This window comes from Peromyscus californicus, unplaced genomic scaffold, assembly GCF_007827085.1.
Source record: "Peromyscus californicus insignis strain IS unplaced genomic scaffold, ASM782708v3 Scaffold_15__1_contigs__length_86483966, whole genome shotgun sequence".
Lineage (NCBI taxonomy): Eukaryota > Metazoa > Chordata > Mammalia > Rodentia > Cricetidae > Peromyscus > Peromyscus californicus.
In genome coordinates, this window is record NW_026294447.1 from 71,251,405 (window position 1) to 71,266,178 (window position 14,774).

Here is a 14,774-nt window from a genome sequence, read left to right on the forward strand (position 1 = left end):
TTAGCAATATTGTTAAGAAAGAATCTGGGAGATACAGGGGATAAAAAGAAATGCGCCATCACAGAATAGACTCCTCAAACCCCTCGGTACCATAGCAACCGCCAGATCCTCTGGAGTCCGCGCATCTCGCGTCGTCATGGACACGGTTGCCACGGCGACACTGGGGAGCCGACCGGCCCCGCCCTGCACTGCAGCTGCGCGGCGGCGGCCGTTGCGGGAGCGCGCTGCTGTAGGCGCTGAGCAGAGCTGTCTCCAACCGGCCGCCAGCCTTCCGCGCCTCCGTGCGGCCTCGGTCCCCGGTGCTCGCCAGCTGCCGCAGCCGCCGGACCTGAGTACCGCCTCTCCCCGCATCTTCCAAGCCCCGGCCTCGCGCGACCCTACGTCCCCCCGCGCCTACCACCGGCCGGCCGGGGAGCGGCGGGAGGAGCTGCCACGCCCCGCGACCGCACCCGGCCGTCTGCAGCCCGGAGCCCACCGCCTTCCATCAGCCTTGCTTCCTTCCTCCACGCGGTGACGCCACGCACAGCTGCAGCCAGCCCCCCGCCTGCTCGAACCAAAGAGGTCGACATTCGAGTGGTAGGCGGAGTGACCCGAGGCTCCCCGGACACTGACTTCGGGATCCGCAAGGGACCAGACAGGACTCTGGTGTCATTTGGTAATTGTGGTTGCTTGAAGCTTGGTCGCCCCTTGGCCTACCCACGGGAGGGAGGCATGTTGTATTGTTCTAGGTCCTGTAGCACTGTGATCCTCTCCAAGCGGTGTTTGTAGAACTGGCACCCTTAATAGTTGGGCGAAATGGCTATGACGCTACTGGAAGACTGGTGCAGGGGAATGGACGTGAACTCTCAGAGAGCTCTGCTGGTCTGGGGGATCCCTGTGAACTGTGATGAGGCTGAAATTGAAGAGACTCTCCAAGCTGCGATGCCCCAGGTGTCCTATCGAGTACTGGGGAGAATGTTCTGGAGGGAAGAAAACGCGAAAGCAGCCTTGTTAGAGCTCACCGGGGCAGTGGATTACTCCCTGATCCCTAGAGAGATGCCAGGCAAAGGAGGGCTCTGGAAAGTGATGTTTAAGCCCCCCACTTCTGATGCTGAGTTTTTGGAAAGGCTGCACCTCTTTCTAGCTAGGGAAGGGTGGACCGTGCAAGATGTTGCTCGTGTGCTTGGGTTTCAGAACCCTGCTCCCGCTCCAGGCCCAGAAATGCCAGCAGAGATGCTCAACTATATTTTGGATAATGTTATTCAACCGCTTGTTGAATCCATATGGTATAAGAAGCTGACGCTGTTCTCTGGGAAGGACATTCCCGGGCCTGGCGAAGAGACCTTTGATTCCTGGCTGGAGCACTCGAATGATGTCATAGAAGAATGGCAGGTATCTGATGTAGAAAAGAGACGGCGGCTGATGGAGAGTTTGAGAGGCCCGGCTGCTGATGTCATTCGTATCCTCAAGACCAACAACCCTGCCATAACCACCGCAGAATGCCTGAAGGCTCTTGAGCAGGTGTTCGGGAGCGTGGAGAGCTCTAGAGATACCCAGGTCCGGTTTCTGAACACTTACCAGAACCCGGGAGAAAAGTTGTCTTCTTACGTCATTCGTCTGGAGCCTCTGCTGCAAAAGGTAGTGGAAAAGGGGGCCATTGATAAAGAAAATGTAAACCAGGCTCGCCTGGAGCAGGTCATCGCCGGGGCCAACCACAGTGGGGCCATCCGGAGGCAATTGTGGCTGACCGGGGCTGCGGAAAGACCCGCACCCAACCTCTTCCAGTTGCTGGTGCAGATTCGAGAGGAGGAAGCCAAAGAGGAGGAGGAGGAGGCCGAGGCCGCCCTCTTGCAGCTAGGCCTGGAGGGGCACATCTGAGTCCCTGGGTTGGGATGGCTGCTTTTGTTATCCCTGTGCAGTCTTACAAGCCTGCCTCTCATAGTAAAGACCTAGCCTCCCGATTTTGTTTTGTTTTGTTTTCTAAGGGATGGGATCGGGGAGTCGGGCCTGCGTGTTCGTGTAGCAGTCGCCGAACTGTGTGATGGGCTAGAGCCGCAACAGCAGAGGTAGGTCATACGGCCTAAAGCAAACGCTGGCCGAAAGCCCTCCTGGTGACATCTTTGGCAGTTGTGAAAAATGTGAAGCTGTGAGTGACACTTTCTGTCAAGATGATTGTGAACTTGAAAGTTCAGATGCTTAGTGCAAGCCTGCCTCACAGGCTGTACGGTACAAACTGTTATATTTGTTACTAATATTGTGGATAGTTCGGCTGTACATTGTTCCTAATTTATATAGATGGAAAGAATGTGAATCTATTCGATGATATTACTCATCTTGAAAATTCAGATTTCTAATTTCTCGTGGCTCAACATCAGAATCAGTTTACCTGCAAAGTATTCTAAGACTAAAAATGGCCTGTTAGAAAAATGCGCTTTTATGGAGCTGCACAATCGACTTCTCATGGTGTAAGATACAGATATAAACCATAGCGGGAATTGCCATGAACAAGCTACATTTCCCCCACTTGAAATATTTGTCATTTAATTATTGGTCATGTTGATGCTAAGTGTCCTAAATTTGAAGTTATCAAACAGATGTACACAAATAAAAATTTGAAAATTCTCATCTTGGTTTTCCTGACATGTATAAAAATTTTCAGTGTAATTCAGCTCTGTACATTTTCCTCTTACAGGGATTTTTGTTCATGTCAAAAAAAAAAAAAATCTAACCCCCTTGCTAGGAGCTTAAATTGCAACATCATCTACACATTCTCTGCTGCTGGTTCCTTGCTTGGTTGTTTCTTTTTCACAGTCCCACTCTGTAGCCCAGGCTGACCTGGATTTCACTCTGTAGCCCAGGCTGGTCTCAAACTTGTGGCAATCCTCCTGCCCTCAGCCGCCACGGTGCCAGGGTTACAGGTATGAGCCACCACACCCAGCTCTTTCTTTTAGATAGAATCTCACTATGTAGCACAGGCTAGTCTTGAACCCGTGGTCTTCCTGCTCTTCCTCCTGGGTGCTGGGATCACAAGCATGCGCTGCCACATGCAGCTTTCGAGATCCCTTTTAGTGGGTTCAGTTTTCACATGACTTCTTCGTGGCAAGTGAGAATGGGCGAAGAGGTGAAAATATATTTCTATGGCATTTGAAAAATTTGAAATGGGACTTAGGTTTTCTAGCAACCTTTCTGCATTTTGTGACTTAACACCTTGTTTCAGTGAAGAAATATGGCCGAGTCACACATGTGCGGTCATTTTATACCAGGATGAGAAAAAGGAAAGGCTTAAAACATGTTTACTTGGCTCTCTCTCGAGAGCCTGTGACTGCAGATGCCCAGCCCTGAGCTCCTGCAGAAATCTGGAAGAGCCATGAAGCATTCTCTCAGGGTTTAAGATTGGGGCTGGTGTGACAATATAAATCACATGACTGTCTGTCCCTGAGGCTCTGCTTCGTGGAGGCGCCGGGGGTGGGGGGGTGGGGGGGTGGGCTAACTTGGGCAGAGAATGGGGTGACAGGGCTGGTGCCATTTGTTAATTGTGAATATTAATTTGTGAATACTAACATTGGTGTGTGTTTTTCCAGAATTTTCCTCTTTAAGATATTGTGTGTATGTATGTGGCCGTGCATGTCATGGTAAGCGTGTGGAGGTCAGAGGACAACTTGCAGGAATCCATTATCTCCTCCTACCATGTGGGTCCCTCGACCTAAGATTCTAGTTCTTAAACTTTTATGCATGCACACACACTTCGCTATCATGTGCTAACCAACCACACTCCCAACTCCTCCACTTAGATAAACATTCTGAAGCACAAATATGGGTCCTGCACATTTCATGTTGTCAGCATCCTTGGTTTCTCAGAGGGACACGGGACACTTTTTGTGTGTGGGCACGTACATGTGGAGGGCATAGGACAACTTGTACGAGTCTGTTCTCTCTTTCCACCGTGTGGGTTCGAGGGATAAGACCCAGGTTGGCAGCCTTGATGGTGCGTGCGTTTACCTGCTGTGCCGTCTCACCAGCCCACATCGTCCTGCCAACGGACCCTCAATTCAACGGTTGCTACATCGGTTTCTTCAGTAGCAAGAATTGAATCTAAGGTCTCATGCGTGCTGGTCAAGCACTCTACCATGATGCCACAGCCCCATCCGTTTTTTGTTTTGTTTTAAATAAAGTTTCACATTGTATAGAAGAAGCAAGCTGTCCCGCAAATTGTCCTCTCTGGCGCTGGATTATAGGCTTGTGCCACTATGCTTAGCCTATACTTTCTTTTTATAGCTGAAGAATTGACTACATCCTATGAAGAGAGGTATTTTTACTATTATACATAACAGCTGTGCATATCCACATGCGCTCACATCCATACTTATACAATAAAGTACAGTCAGGATCAGATGCCTGGTCTATATAGTGAGTTCTGAGACACTCAGGACTACACACTGAGACGCTGCCCCCCCCCCCCCCCCCCCCCCCCCCCCCCCCCGGGCCCTGTCACCACATGTTATACAAAAGCTGAATTGCTTCAAAAAAAAAATCAAACATCATGGGAGTCACTCTATGTTAACTAAAACATAATAACCAAAGGGCTTTTTTTTTTTTTTTATAAAATAACATGATTTATTACTATTTTAAAACAAGTTTCACAAAATAACATTCAGAAACTCAATATTACTAAATAATTTAACACACAATAAGTTTAGTCATAAAGTCATGCTACAAAAGTCCTGTGTATAAAAGATTATTACCAAGGCATTAACAGATGTTCAACTGTCCTTCAGAATGATGCTCCTGGCCATTCAGGGCAACTTGGGAGAAGCAGCTGGATGGTGTTGTCTTCCGCTCTGCATTCCCCAGCCGTTGACAGGAGTGGTCCCACTGGGCGACAGCGTCACAGTGATCTTCCACAGGGTCTCCCGATGATGGAGAAGCTAAGCTCCCACCCATGTAATGTAGCCAACACCAAAATGAATTTTAAAAATCTAGATATGGGCTGGGCGTAGTGGTGCGTGCACACCTTTAACTCAAGCACTGGCAGAGGCAGGCAGATCTGAGTTCAAGGGCAGCCTGGACTACAAAGTGAGTTCCAGCACAGCCAGGGAAACCCTGCTTCCAAAAAAAAAAAAAAAATCTAAATATGGAAAGAAAACACCCATAGTTTCTATTCTGAATAGGAATGCTATTTTACACCCTCCCAGAGGGATGACCTTGGACACAGCAACCCAAACAGGAAAAGGCAGGAAACCCTAACTGACCATGCAGACAGACAGCAATTTCAGCTGAGTGGGCAAGGACTGAAGCCTGAGTCTGAACACCTGTGTGCAGGCTAGGTAGTGCTCCACCTCCCCTTTGGGAGTGTTTCCACCATCAGCCACACCCATAATTTTAAAGTGCAAATCTACTAAAAAAATAGTTTACTCTCTCTACCTCCTTGCTAAATTTGTTAGAGCATAATTTAGTTGTCTCTCTAATCTGCCCAATATGGGAAATTAATGAGAATCTAATTAAAATTTCTCCACGTGGCTGGGCGGCGGCGGCGGCAGACGCCTTTGATCCCAGCGTTCTAGAGGCAGAGTCAGGAGGATCTCTGTGAGTTCGAGGCCAGCCTGGTCTACAGAGTGAGATCCAGGACAGGCACCAAAACTACACAGAGAAACTCTATGGGGGGGGGGGGGGATTCTCCATGTGTCAAATGAACCAATTGGTATCAGGCTAGACGTCTAGTTTTTCCTTTTAGTTTCCTTTCTTACAACTAATAATGAATAAAAGGTGGGGATAGATACATAAACATGGAATTCCAAAAGTAACCCTAGGTTTTAAATTTTCACCTTTTTACTTCTATGGGACAGGTGAGTGTGTCACACTCAAGATAAGGAAAGTGGTTAAGTCGGCTGTCAGAACAGTTCTAGCCCTGCCGTCCCGGATCTTCATCGCTCAGACTCATCGTCAGCCACACACACAGCGCGTGTGTCCCAGGCTGACTGTGGCCAAGGGCAGCTTGCAGTCTGGTTTTCTCCCTTTACTGCTGCTTTACTGTTCACACCTCAGTGAACTATGGGTTACAACTTCAGTCAGAGACCATGACTCCTCAGACACTTCCCTCTACCCCCCCACCCATTTTTTAAAGTAAATGATTCAATCCAAACTTCCTGGGCTGGCCATCTGCTTTCTCATGTTAACCATAAGAAAAACCCATGTAAAAGATTTCAATTCTGCTTTCCATGTCACCAGCTCTCAGCCAAAGACAGATCTGGTTCTCGCTGTTCCTTACTTTGCTTTCAGACCACTGGGAAAGGTATCAGAACAAACACCTATTCAACAAGACATTTCCACCCTAGAGCCACTTGGAGGGCAGCTCTAGGAAGCATGCCAAGTTACTGACCAGTTAGGAACAGCATCCCTGTGACCACAGTTGGACTGGAAGTCTGCACCAGTAATTTCCAGGCATGAGCAATTGAACACAATGCTTTCTGGATTAAAAGACTGACACAGTCTGCAAAAACTTGTGCAGAAGATACATTTCCAAAGTATATTCCAGATGTTAAGCTTTAGAGACAAAACAATCTATCATAATGCTGGACTTTGCTGACAGTGAGAGGGACAGGCTAAATCACCATCACTGTCCTAAGATGAGCAGGGACACATGACTGAAGTTGAAATCCTTCAGATAGAAGTCGGAGCATCCATGCCCGAGTTCCAAAGGCTGTGGAACGTGGAATTAAGCACTGCACAAAGGACGACACTATAAATCATCTCCAGCCATGGTGGTAAAAGATGTGACTTTCTCACAAAAATTCTGACTAGAGAGCTACAGTGAACAGAGCCGAGACGGGAAACCCTGGTTCTTATCTAGGGGACAGTTTGGTTGTCCCTGCGTCCCCTTGCTCCGGGGGACAGAGGGCGATGTTTGGAGTCATCTTTTGTTATTGTAACTGGAGAGGAGGAGCCGCTGGTATCTAGGGATGGGAGACAGGGCTGTGGCAAAATGGCCTATAATACCCAGCCCACAGCAGTGAGGTATGCAGTCCAGAATGTCACCAGTGCCGACACTGAGGACCTCTGGTGCAGCATGCACAGCACAAGCCTTCCAGGGCCTAGTTAGACAATACGGCCATTAGCTCAGAATTAAGAAATACAAAAAGTAGAATTCTGATCTAGCAACATCATGACTGGGAACAATTAAACTGCTGGGCAGATTCCAGCATTCTACCACTTTTAATAAGAACAGCAGAAGTTCACGTGAATGCAGAAGCGGTCCAGTCTCCAATCTGAATGGCACAAGCCGAATGCATCCCATGTCAACTACATTTTCAGCAGATGAAGATAACTTATGGAGAGGCTAGCCTTGACTTTTTCATAGATCTAGCCTTCCATCCCATTTCCTAACTGAGTGACTTTGGTTTCAATTTCAGAGACAGAGATTCATCAAAACCATTCCAATATTGGTGGGTAAGAGCCAAAAATGATTTTTGTGTGAAATGGACACAGAAAAGCACCTTTCATATCTCTGAGAACCACCACTGATTAGAAGGCATTAAGAAATGGGGAAAGGGGTTTCCCATTTACAGAATTTGGAAAAACAAACACACACGGTAAGTCATTTCACAGATCCAGTACGAAGCCATCCCCTTCCCATACTCACTCCCAGGGGATCTTTCAGGAAGTACAGCCATACACAGTAACAGGGCTTGCTTTGTGCAAACTACAAGTAACAACAGTGTTCCCTCTCAGCATCACCAAGGAGAATGAAGTCTCGCCCCTGTGGCTCACAATAGAAATGCCAATGGTTTTGAATGTTTGAGCCCGGCAGGGTAAAGTTTCTTCCCATCAGAAAAGCTTAAAAGGAGCGTATAAGAGTTGGACTAGATCTTCTTTTTAAAAATGTATCATTTCACATGTATGAGTGTTTTGCCTCCATGTATGTCTGGGTAATGTGTGTGCCTGGTGCCCTGGGAGGCCAAAAAGGGCGTCGGATCCCCTGGCGTTCCGGGCAGTTGTGAACCTCCACATGGGTGCTGGGAAGCACCTCAGGTCCTGAGCAAGAGCCCGAAGCCTCTGAACTGTGTCTCCAGCCCAAGACTAGGCATTCTTGTTTGGATTTAGAGTTGATTGTCAAAGCACTGGTCCCTTTTGATCAGTTTGACTCTTAGAGGAATAAAGTAATTCTTACTGAAATGATGGCTGTTTAATCTCTCAAATCAAGCCTACTTAGGCCATCATTAAAAAGAGTGTCTCTTCCCTCTTTCACTGTGATTGCTTACAGGTGGACTCCCATGGGGGTGGGAACAAGAATCAGTGGCCTCTGTTGAGACTTTAGGCACAATTTGGCAGCGGGGGCCTGACTTCTCTGCAGGCGATGCTTCCATCACGGCCCACTGAAGACTTTGTCTGGGGTTGATGTTTTACATTTTTCAGGATATTTTTCTTACATGATGAATTATCTCCACACCTAACTATTGCTTTGCAGATCAGAGGTGAAGACACCTCCAGTGTTCCACAGGAGACAATCTCCAGCATATTGTCATTTGCCTGGGATCCATCCCACATCTCTCTTCCCTCTACACCACTTACACGATACACTTTAAGAGCTGCTTAACTTACGTCTTCTCAAAAATATATCTTGAAAAACTATTTCATTTATTTAGAGGTACCAAATTCAGTCTTTAAGTCTGTACCCTTATAGCCATAAAGCAAAGGGCACCGGGCTAAACCATTAGGGAAAATTTTTTTATAAATCTCAATGGTAGGTACTTAGAACTATCAACTACTGCTTTAAAGATTCAAGAAATTATTTTTTTTTTAAATTTGCATAAGGCAAGGTCCCCAAGAGTTAATGCAGTCACATTACTTTCAAAGGAGTGATCATGCCAGTTGCCTTAGTCACTGGTGGGGATCATGGGGTGTCTGGTTGTACATAACGACTCGAGTGGCCATCCAGGTAGCACAACCTAAATTCCAGTTGACAGCGCACACATATTTGGAAAAAGAAGTAAATATAGCAGGAGCTAAGAAGACTCCAAGTCAGTCAGTCTTCCTTTCTTCCCCAGTGTTTCCAAGCAGACTTTGGACTCTGGGCTCTAGGTACAGCTGTATGTAATAGGAACGCTTCCCATCACTACACTGCCTTCTGAGCCGGCAGGTTGGGGGGGGGCGGGGGGAATGCATTTGTGCTTCTGAGTTATAAGGACATGAACCTTTATAGACTTGAAAGTATACCTTTAACATGCCTGGCCTAAAAAAACCACCAAGCAACTGAGTACAGATAACAGGTTGGTTCTTCTGCTCTTAAAAGGACTGGTATGTACATCTTAGGAGACAGGTGATGTGGTCCATAACTGGACAAAACCAGGAGATTGGTAGTTTCCAAAAGTGGGCTGGACTAGAGTCAGTGCTGATGGTGTGAGGGAGAAACACTGATAGGGTTTTAAAGGATGGAAGTGAGAAAGGTGTTTTATCTTCAGAACTCTACCCTCACAAAATCTTTAAAATAGACAATCATACAAAACGGATCTATTGTTCTCATAACATTTAAATAAATTAATACAAAGTGTAAAGTACGGCCTTAGCTTTCCTCTTCCTCATCCTCCTTAATTACTGGAGTACCTAAAATGAAAAAGAAAATATTATTTCTGGTCCCTTTCTTTTCTGTTTTTTGAGACAGGGTCTCTCTATGCAGTCCTGGCTATTCTGGAACTTGCTATGTAGACCAGGCTGAACTTGAACTCAGAGATCCTCCAATTTCTATCTCGAGAGTGCTGAGTTTTTGTTTTGTTTTGTTGTTTGTTTGTTTGTTTTGGTTTTTCGAGACAGGGTTTCTCTGTGTAGCTTTGGAGCCTGTCCTGAATCTCACTCTGTAGACCAGGCTGGCCTTGAACTCACAGAGATCCGCCTGCCTCTGCCTCCACAGTGTTGGGATTAAAGGCCTACACCACCACACCTGACTTGTCTCCTTCTTAAGGGAAGGCTTTCACCCTCTCTATGCAGCCCAAGAAGAACGAAGACAAATAAGCCCAGGGGGCCTCGAGTTCAAGCAAAGGTGAACACAGGATGGCTGAGATTATCTTCTATTTTCCCACCTGGCCCTTTATTTCTGCTGGGGATTGAACCCAAGGCCTTACACATGCTAAGTACATACTCTTAGCCTTCTTCTCTTTAATGTGAAATATTCATGCAAATGCAGTCTAAATTATTTAAAGGGTCACAAGGCTAACTGCACTCCTGTATAGTCTGGGAACTAGAACATTACTAATATCTTGGGAGCCGATCTGCCTCATGATTACTCCTGCATCATGTCATTTTATGCCTCGGTATGTGTCTGAGGGGAGAAAGGGACACGTTTAAAGCTCTGGAGCAGACTGATCTAGAGACAGAAAGCAGCAGAGTCTAGGTGATGGGGAGAAGGAATGAGGGGCTGCGAAGAGCACAAGAAACCTTAGTTTATTGAGTTCATCTTTTTGTATGTGTGTGTACATGTGGGTGCTGGAAAACAACCTTACATATGGTTCCTCAGGTGCTGTCCACTGTTGTATGACATTTTGTTTGTGTTCTGACAAATAAAGCTAGCCACTAGTTAACACAGAGGCCAGGCAGGTGGCACACACCTTTAATCCCAGCACTAGGGAGGTGTGGAGACAGGATCTTGGCCCATTCAGTCTGAGGATTCGTAGAGGTAAGAAGTCTCTGGTGGCTGCTGCTCTGCTCTTTCAGTTTTCACCCTGATATATGACTCCGGGTTTTTATTGTTAAGACTAATTAGGATTTCACTTCAGTCCACCTTGCTTTTAAATATTTTATTTACCTACTTTTTATTTTTATTTTTACATGGCAAGATCCTGTCTCCAAAAAATAGAATGAAACAGAACCCCTAATGTAGACCCTATGGGTTTGTGAACATGAGTATAGTGTCCCTGGAGACCAGAAGACAGTGTCAGATCTCAGAGCTGGAGTTCTATGTATTTGTGGGATGCCTAGCTTGTTACGTGGGTGCCAAGATCTGAACCCAGCTCTCATGATTATATAGCAGGTACCCTTAACCACTGAGCTACTTTTCTAGCCCTTCTATCTTGTGTGTGTGTGTGTGTGTGTGTGTGTGTGTGTGTGTGTGTGTGTGTGAGAGAGAGAGAGAGAGAGAGAGAGAGAGAGAGAGAGAGAGAGAGAGAGAGAGAGAGAGAGAGAGAGAGAGAGAGACTCTCTCTAGCCTGGAGCTTGCTGACTAGGATAGGCTGTCTGGCCAGCAGGCCCCAAGAACCCACCTGTCCTCACCTCCCCAGTGCTGGGACCAAAAGTCTGCACTACAGCTTTTTCACATGGGCTTTGGGGATCAAACGCAAGTCTTTACGTAAGGATTTATACTTGCCTTATACTTGTAAGGCAAGCACCTGACCAACTGAGCCATCACCCCAGCCCACGATTATTTTCTTGACAGTGGTGATGATTATACATGTTAAAACTTATACTTTGAATATGTCAAGTTAATTATGTCAATTACACCCCAATTAAGTTGCTTCTTGTTTTGGGTATAGAAGTAGCTACTTAAGGGCTGTGTAGGGCTCTAATGCTCACCTCAAGAACAGAGAGCACTTTTCTTCCTTAGGAAGCATATCAGAATAACCTGAGCACATTTTTTAAACTATATACATCTCCTTAACTCTCCCTAGAGATTCTGAAGGGTCCCTCTAGCACAGTGGTCCCTCTAGCACAGTGCTGCGACCCTTCAATACAGCTCCTCAGGCTGCGGTGACCCCCCCCCAACCATAACATTATTCTGTTGCTCCTTCATAACTGTCATTTTGCTACTGTTATGGATCTTATGAATCACAATGTAATATTTTTGGAGACAGAAGTTTGCCAAAGGGGCCATGACGCACAGGTTGGGAACCAATGCTCTAGCAGGCTGCAGCCCCACTTAATAACAAATGCTGCAGTTACTTGTCAGGATAAATGGTTTGACTGCAGAGCTTTACACAGTAGTTATGAAGAAGGGGTGAAGAGTCACAGAGCAGGACTGCAGGAGGGGAGCACGGTGACGCAAGGGTGTGAGGAGAGGCACTCACCATCCAGCTTTTTCAGCTTCGGGACTCTCTTGGTCGCTTCATCGATCCAGTTACCCTCAGCAGAGTGCTTCTCCTCCAGGGGATTGCCCACGAACACCAGGTCTTCCAGGCAAGGCAGTTCTGCCAGCTTCACGAACTCAGCTGCAAACACAAAGGACACTGTCCACACCGATAACGGGGGTCACACGCTACGGTGTTGGAGGCAGCATTCAGTCACTAACTCCATTGTGATTCTGCAGGACAGTGCTTTAAGATGTGAAGACAAGGGAAACTTTACTAAGAAAGTCATCGTGTGAGGGCATTATGGGATGGGAGGGAAAATGAAGACTTGTCTCTTCTAATGATGGACGGGGTGAGCAGAGAAGGGTCAGGGTTGACGAGAGCAGTAAATATCAGAGGCACTGCATCAGAGCAGGCTGAGCCAACCTGCCTGGGTCTCTGAATTCTCGAAATGACTCATTCAAGTCCTTATTACAGAACTTTCAACAGTTTTAGAAACATTATCGTATTGAACATTTCCCTCTCAGCTGTGAACTGAGTGGTTGGAACAATGTTCCCGTCCAACATGGTATACACAGCATGGTGTGAGACCATCCTGAAAGGATATAACATGCACATAGAGGCAAAGCAAAGCAGGCATTAAATCAGCCTTCCACATTTATTAAATTGAAATGACACTCTTCAGCCTTTGGATAATACACTTTTTCATGATTAACAGGGCCAGGACCTATGCAACCATATTCACTGTAAGTCAATGTGTACGTGTGCATGTCTGTGTACACGAGCATACACGTGTGCATGTCTGTGTGGATGTAGAAACCTGAAGTTGGCATTAGGTGTCTACCTCAAATCCTCTTCACTTTATTCTTTGAGGCAGGGTCTGCACTGAACATGAGCTTACTGATTCAGCTTGACTGGCTGCTCATCAGCCCCAGGATCCCCGTCTCCCCTCCCCACCACCACTTGGATTACAGATGCCATTACCTATTCCCAGCTCTTACAGGACCACTGGGGATCTGAACTAAGGTCCTCATGTTTGGGGGGCAAACACTTTGCCCATGAAGCCATCTTCCCAGGTCTAAGTAAATAGTTAAATATATACTTCTTGTATTTTTTCCCCCTTTGGTTCAAAACAGGGTTTCTCTGTGTAGTTTTGGTGCCTGTCCTGGATCTCGCTCAGTAGACCAGGCTGGCCTTGAACTCACAGAGATCCGCCTGGCTCTGCCTCCCGAGTGCTGGGACTAAAGGCTCGCGCCACTGCTGCCCAGCATGCTTCCTGTGTTTAAAGTTTGGGAATTCCTAGAGTTATTCCCAGAGCTGTCTCTCTGTGTTTAGAAATAAAGGCCCTGGTTTATGTACTCCCTCTAATTGGGTGCTTTCTCTTTCTATTAGCGTGTTGTGAGGTAAGTCTCACTCCTCACACTCTGTCCTGCCCCAGCCTCCTGAACGTGGGGGTGCATCACAAGTGTGCCCCGCTCCTGCTGACTATTCTCTAGAAACAGGAGCCAGGAGACTAGCACAAGGCACTCTCAGCTTACCCCAGTCTTTTACCAAGTTATTAGACATGTAGAGGATCTTCAGTTTCTTCATTACATGGATCCCTTTCAACTTCTCGATAAAATTGTAGGAGATCCACAGCTCTTCTAATGTGTCCCCTACTGCTTCCTGGAAAAGAAAGCATCTGATTCACATTCTTATCTTTAACTCTTTGTGCCTGTCTCTTTCCTTACAAACACATGAGAGGAATTTTCTTTCTTTCTTTCTTTCTTTCTTTCTTTCTTTCTTTCTTTCTTTCTTTCTTTCTTTTTCTTTCTTTCTTTCTTTCTTTTTTCTTTTGGTTTTTCAAGACAGGATGTCTTTGTGTAGCCCTGGCTGTCCTGGAACTCACTCTGTAGCCCAGGCTGGCCTTGAACTCACAGAGAGCCACTTGGCTCTGCCTCCCAAGTGCTGGGATTAAAGGCGTGCACCACCACCGCCTGGCTCAAATTACTTTCTTATAGGTTTTAATATATGGTCCTGAGAGAACTTAAAAGTAGACACACCAATTTAGCTTATCTCATTTACATCAAGTATCAGAACTTGCTCTAAAATTCAGGTTTTTCCAACATTTACTAGAGGGGAAAAAATGAATGATTAAAACATGAGGAGAACTTTATATTCCCGAGCCCCTGTGTCCAGAACACAGCATGACCATTCGCTGTCTGTGTCCTATCCAGCCCTCTCATTGCCGCCCGACTCGGTCCACACTGCCGTTGTGTGCGTGTGTCGTTCCTACAGCTGCCTACCTTCTTCTTTGCGACAAGGTCTCTCACTGGCTTGGGGATCACCAATGTGGCTGGGATGTCTGGCCAGCAAGCCTCGGGGACCCCATCTCCACTTCCCCAGCTCTGGGATTATAATCACATACTATCGTTCTTTTTAAGTGGGTTCTGAGGGTCAAACATAACAAGTTATGCTTGTGGAGCAAACACTTTACCAACTGAGCTATCTCTTCACCCTCATCTTATCATTTTGATATATAAACTTTAGTTTCAAATAATTGGTCTTTCTATTATAGCATAAAAGTTGTATTATACTGCCTCTTTTTTTTTTTTTTTTTTTTTTGGAGACAGGATTCTCTGTAGCTTTAGAGCCTGTCCTGGAACTTACTCTGTAGACCAGGCTGGTCTTGAACTCACAGAGATTAACCTGCCTCTGCCTCCTGAATGCTGGGATTAAATTAAAGGCACGAGCCACCAACACCTGGTT

General features: G+C 46.4%; 2 protein-coding genes across 5 annotated transcripts in view; one reads left to right on the forward strand and one right to left on the reverse strand.

Moving 5' to 3' along the window:
- The first annotated feature begins 232 nt into the window (after positions 1–232).
- On the forward strand, positions 233–2,604 carry Pnma1 (PNMA family member 1). The gene has a single exon (XM_052739329.1). The coding sequence runs from the start codon at positions 796–798 to the stop codon at positions 1,855–1,857; it is 1,062 nt and encodes a 353-aa protein (XP_052595289.1). The 5' UTR covers positions 233–795; the 3' UTR covers positions 1,858–2,604.
- A 3,871-nt stretch (positions 2,605–6,475) lies between these two features.
- Dnal1 (dynein axonemal light chain 1) overlaps positions 6,476–14,774 on the reverse strand; it is a 49,322-nt gene continuing 41,023 nt past the window's right edge. For all 4 annotated transcript variants that reach the window (XM_052739333.1, XM_052739335.1, XM_052739334.1 and 1 more), the window contains 3 exons: positions 13,565–13,691; positions 12,027–12,167; positions 6,476–9,576 (listed from right to left, as the gene is read on the reverse strand). In XM_052739333.1, coding sequence (XP_052595293.1) covers positions 9,536–9,576; positions 12,027–12,167; positions 13,565–13,691 — 309 coding nt within the window. In that variant the 3' untranslated portion in view covers positions 6,476–9,535. The remainder of the gene's footprint in view (positions 9,577–12,026; positions 12,168–13,564; positions 13,692–14,774) is intronic.

Bases quoted from the DNA above. Each gene is read 5' to 3' on its own strand.
- Pnma1 (XM_052739329.1), top strand. From the start codon at position 796: ATGGCTATGACGCTACTGGAAGACTGGTGCAGGGGAATGGACGTGAAC.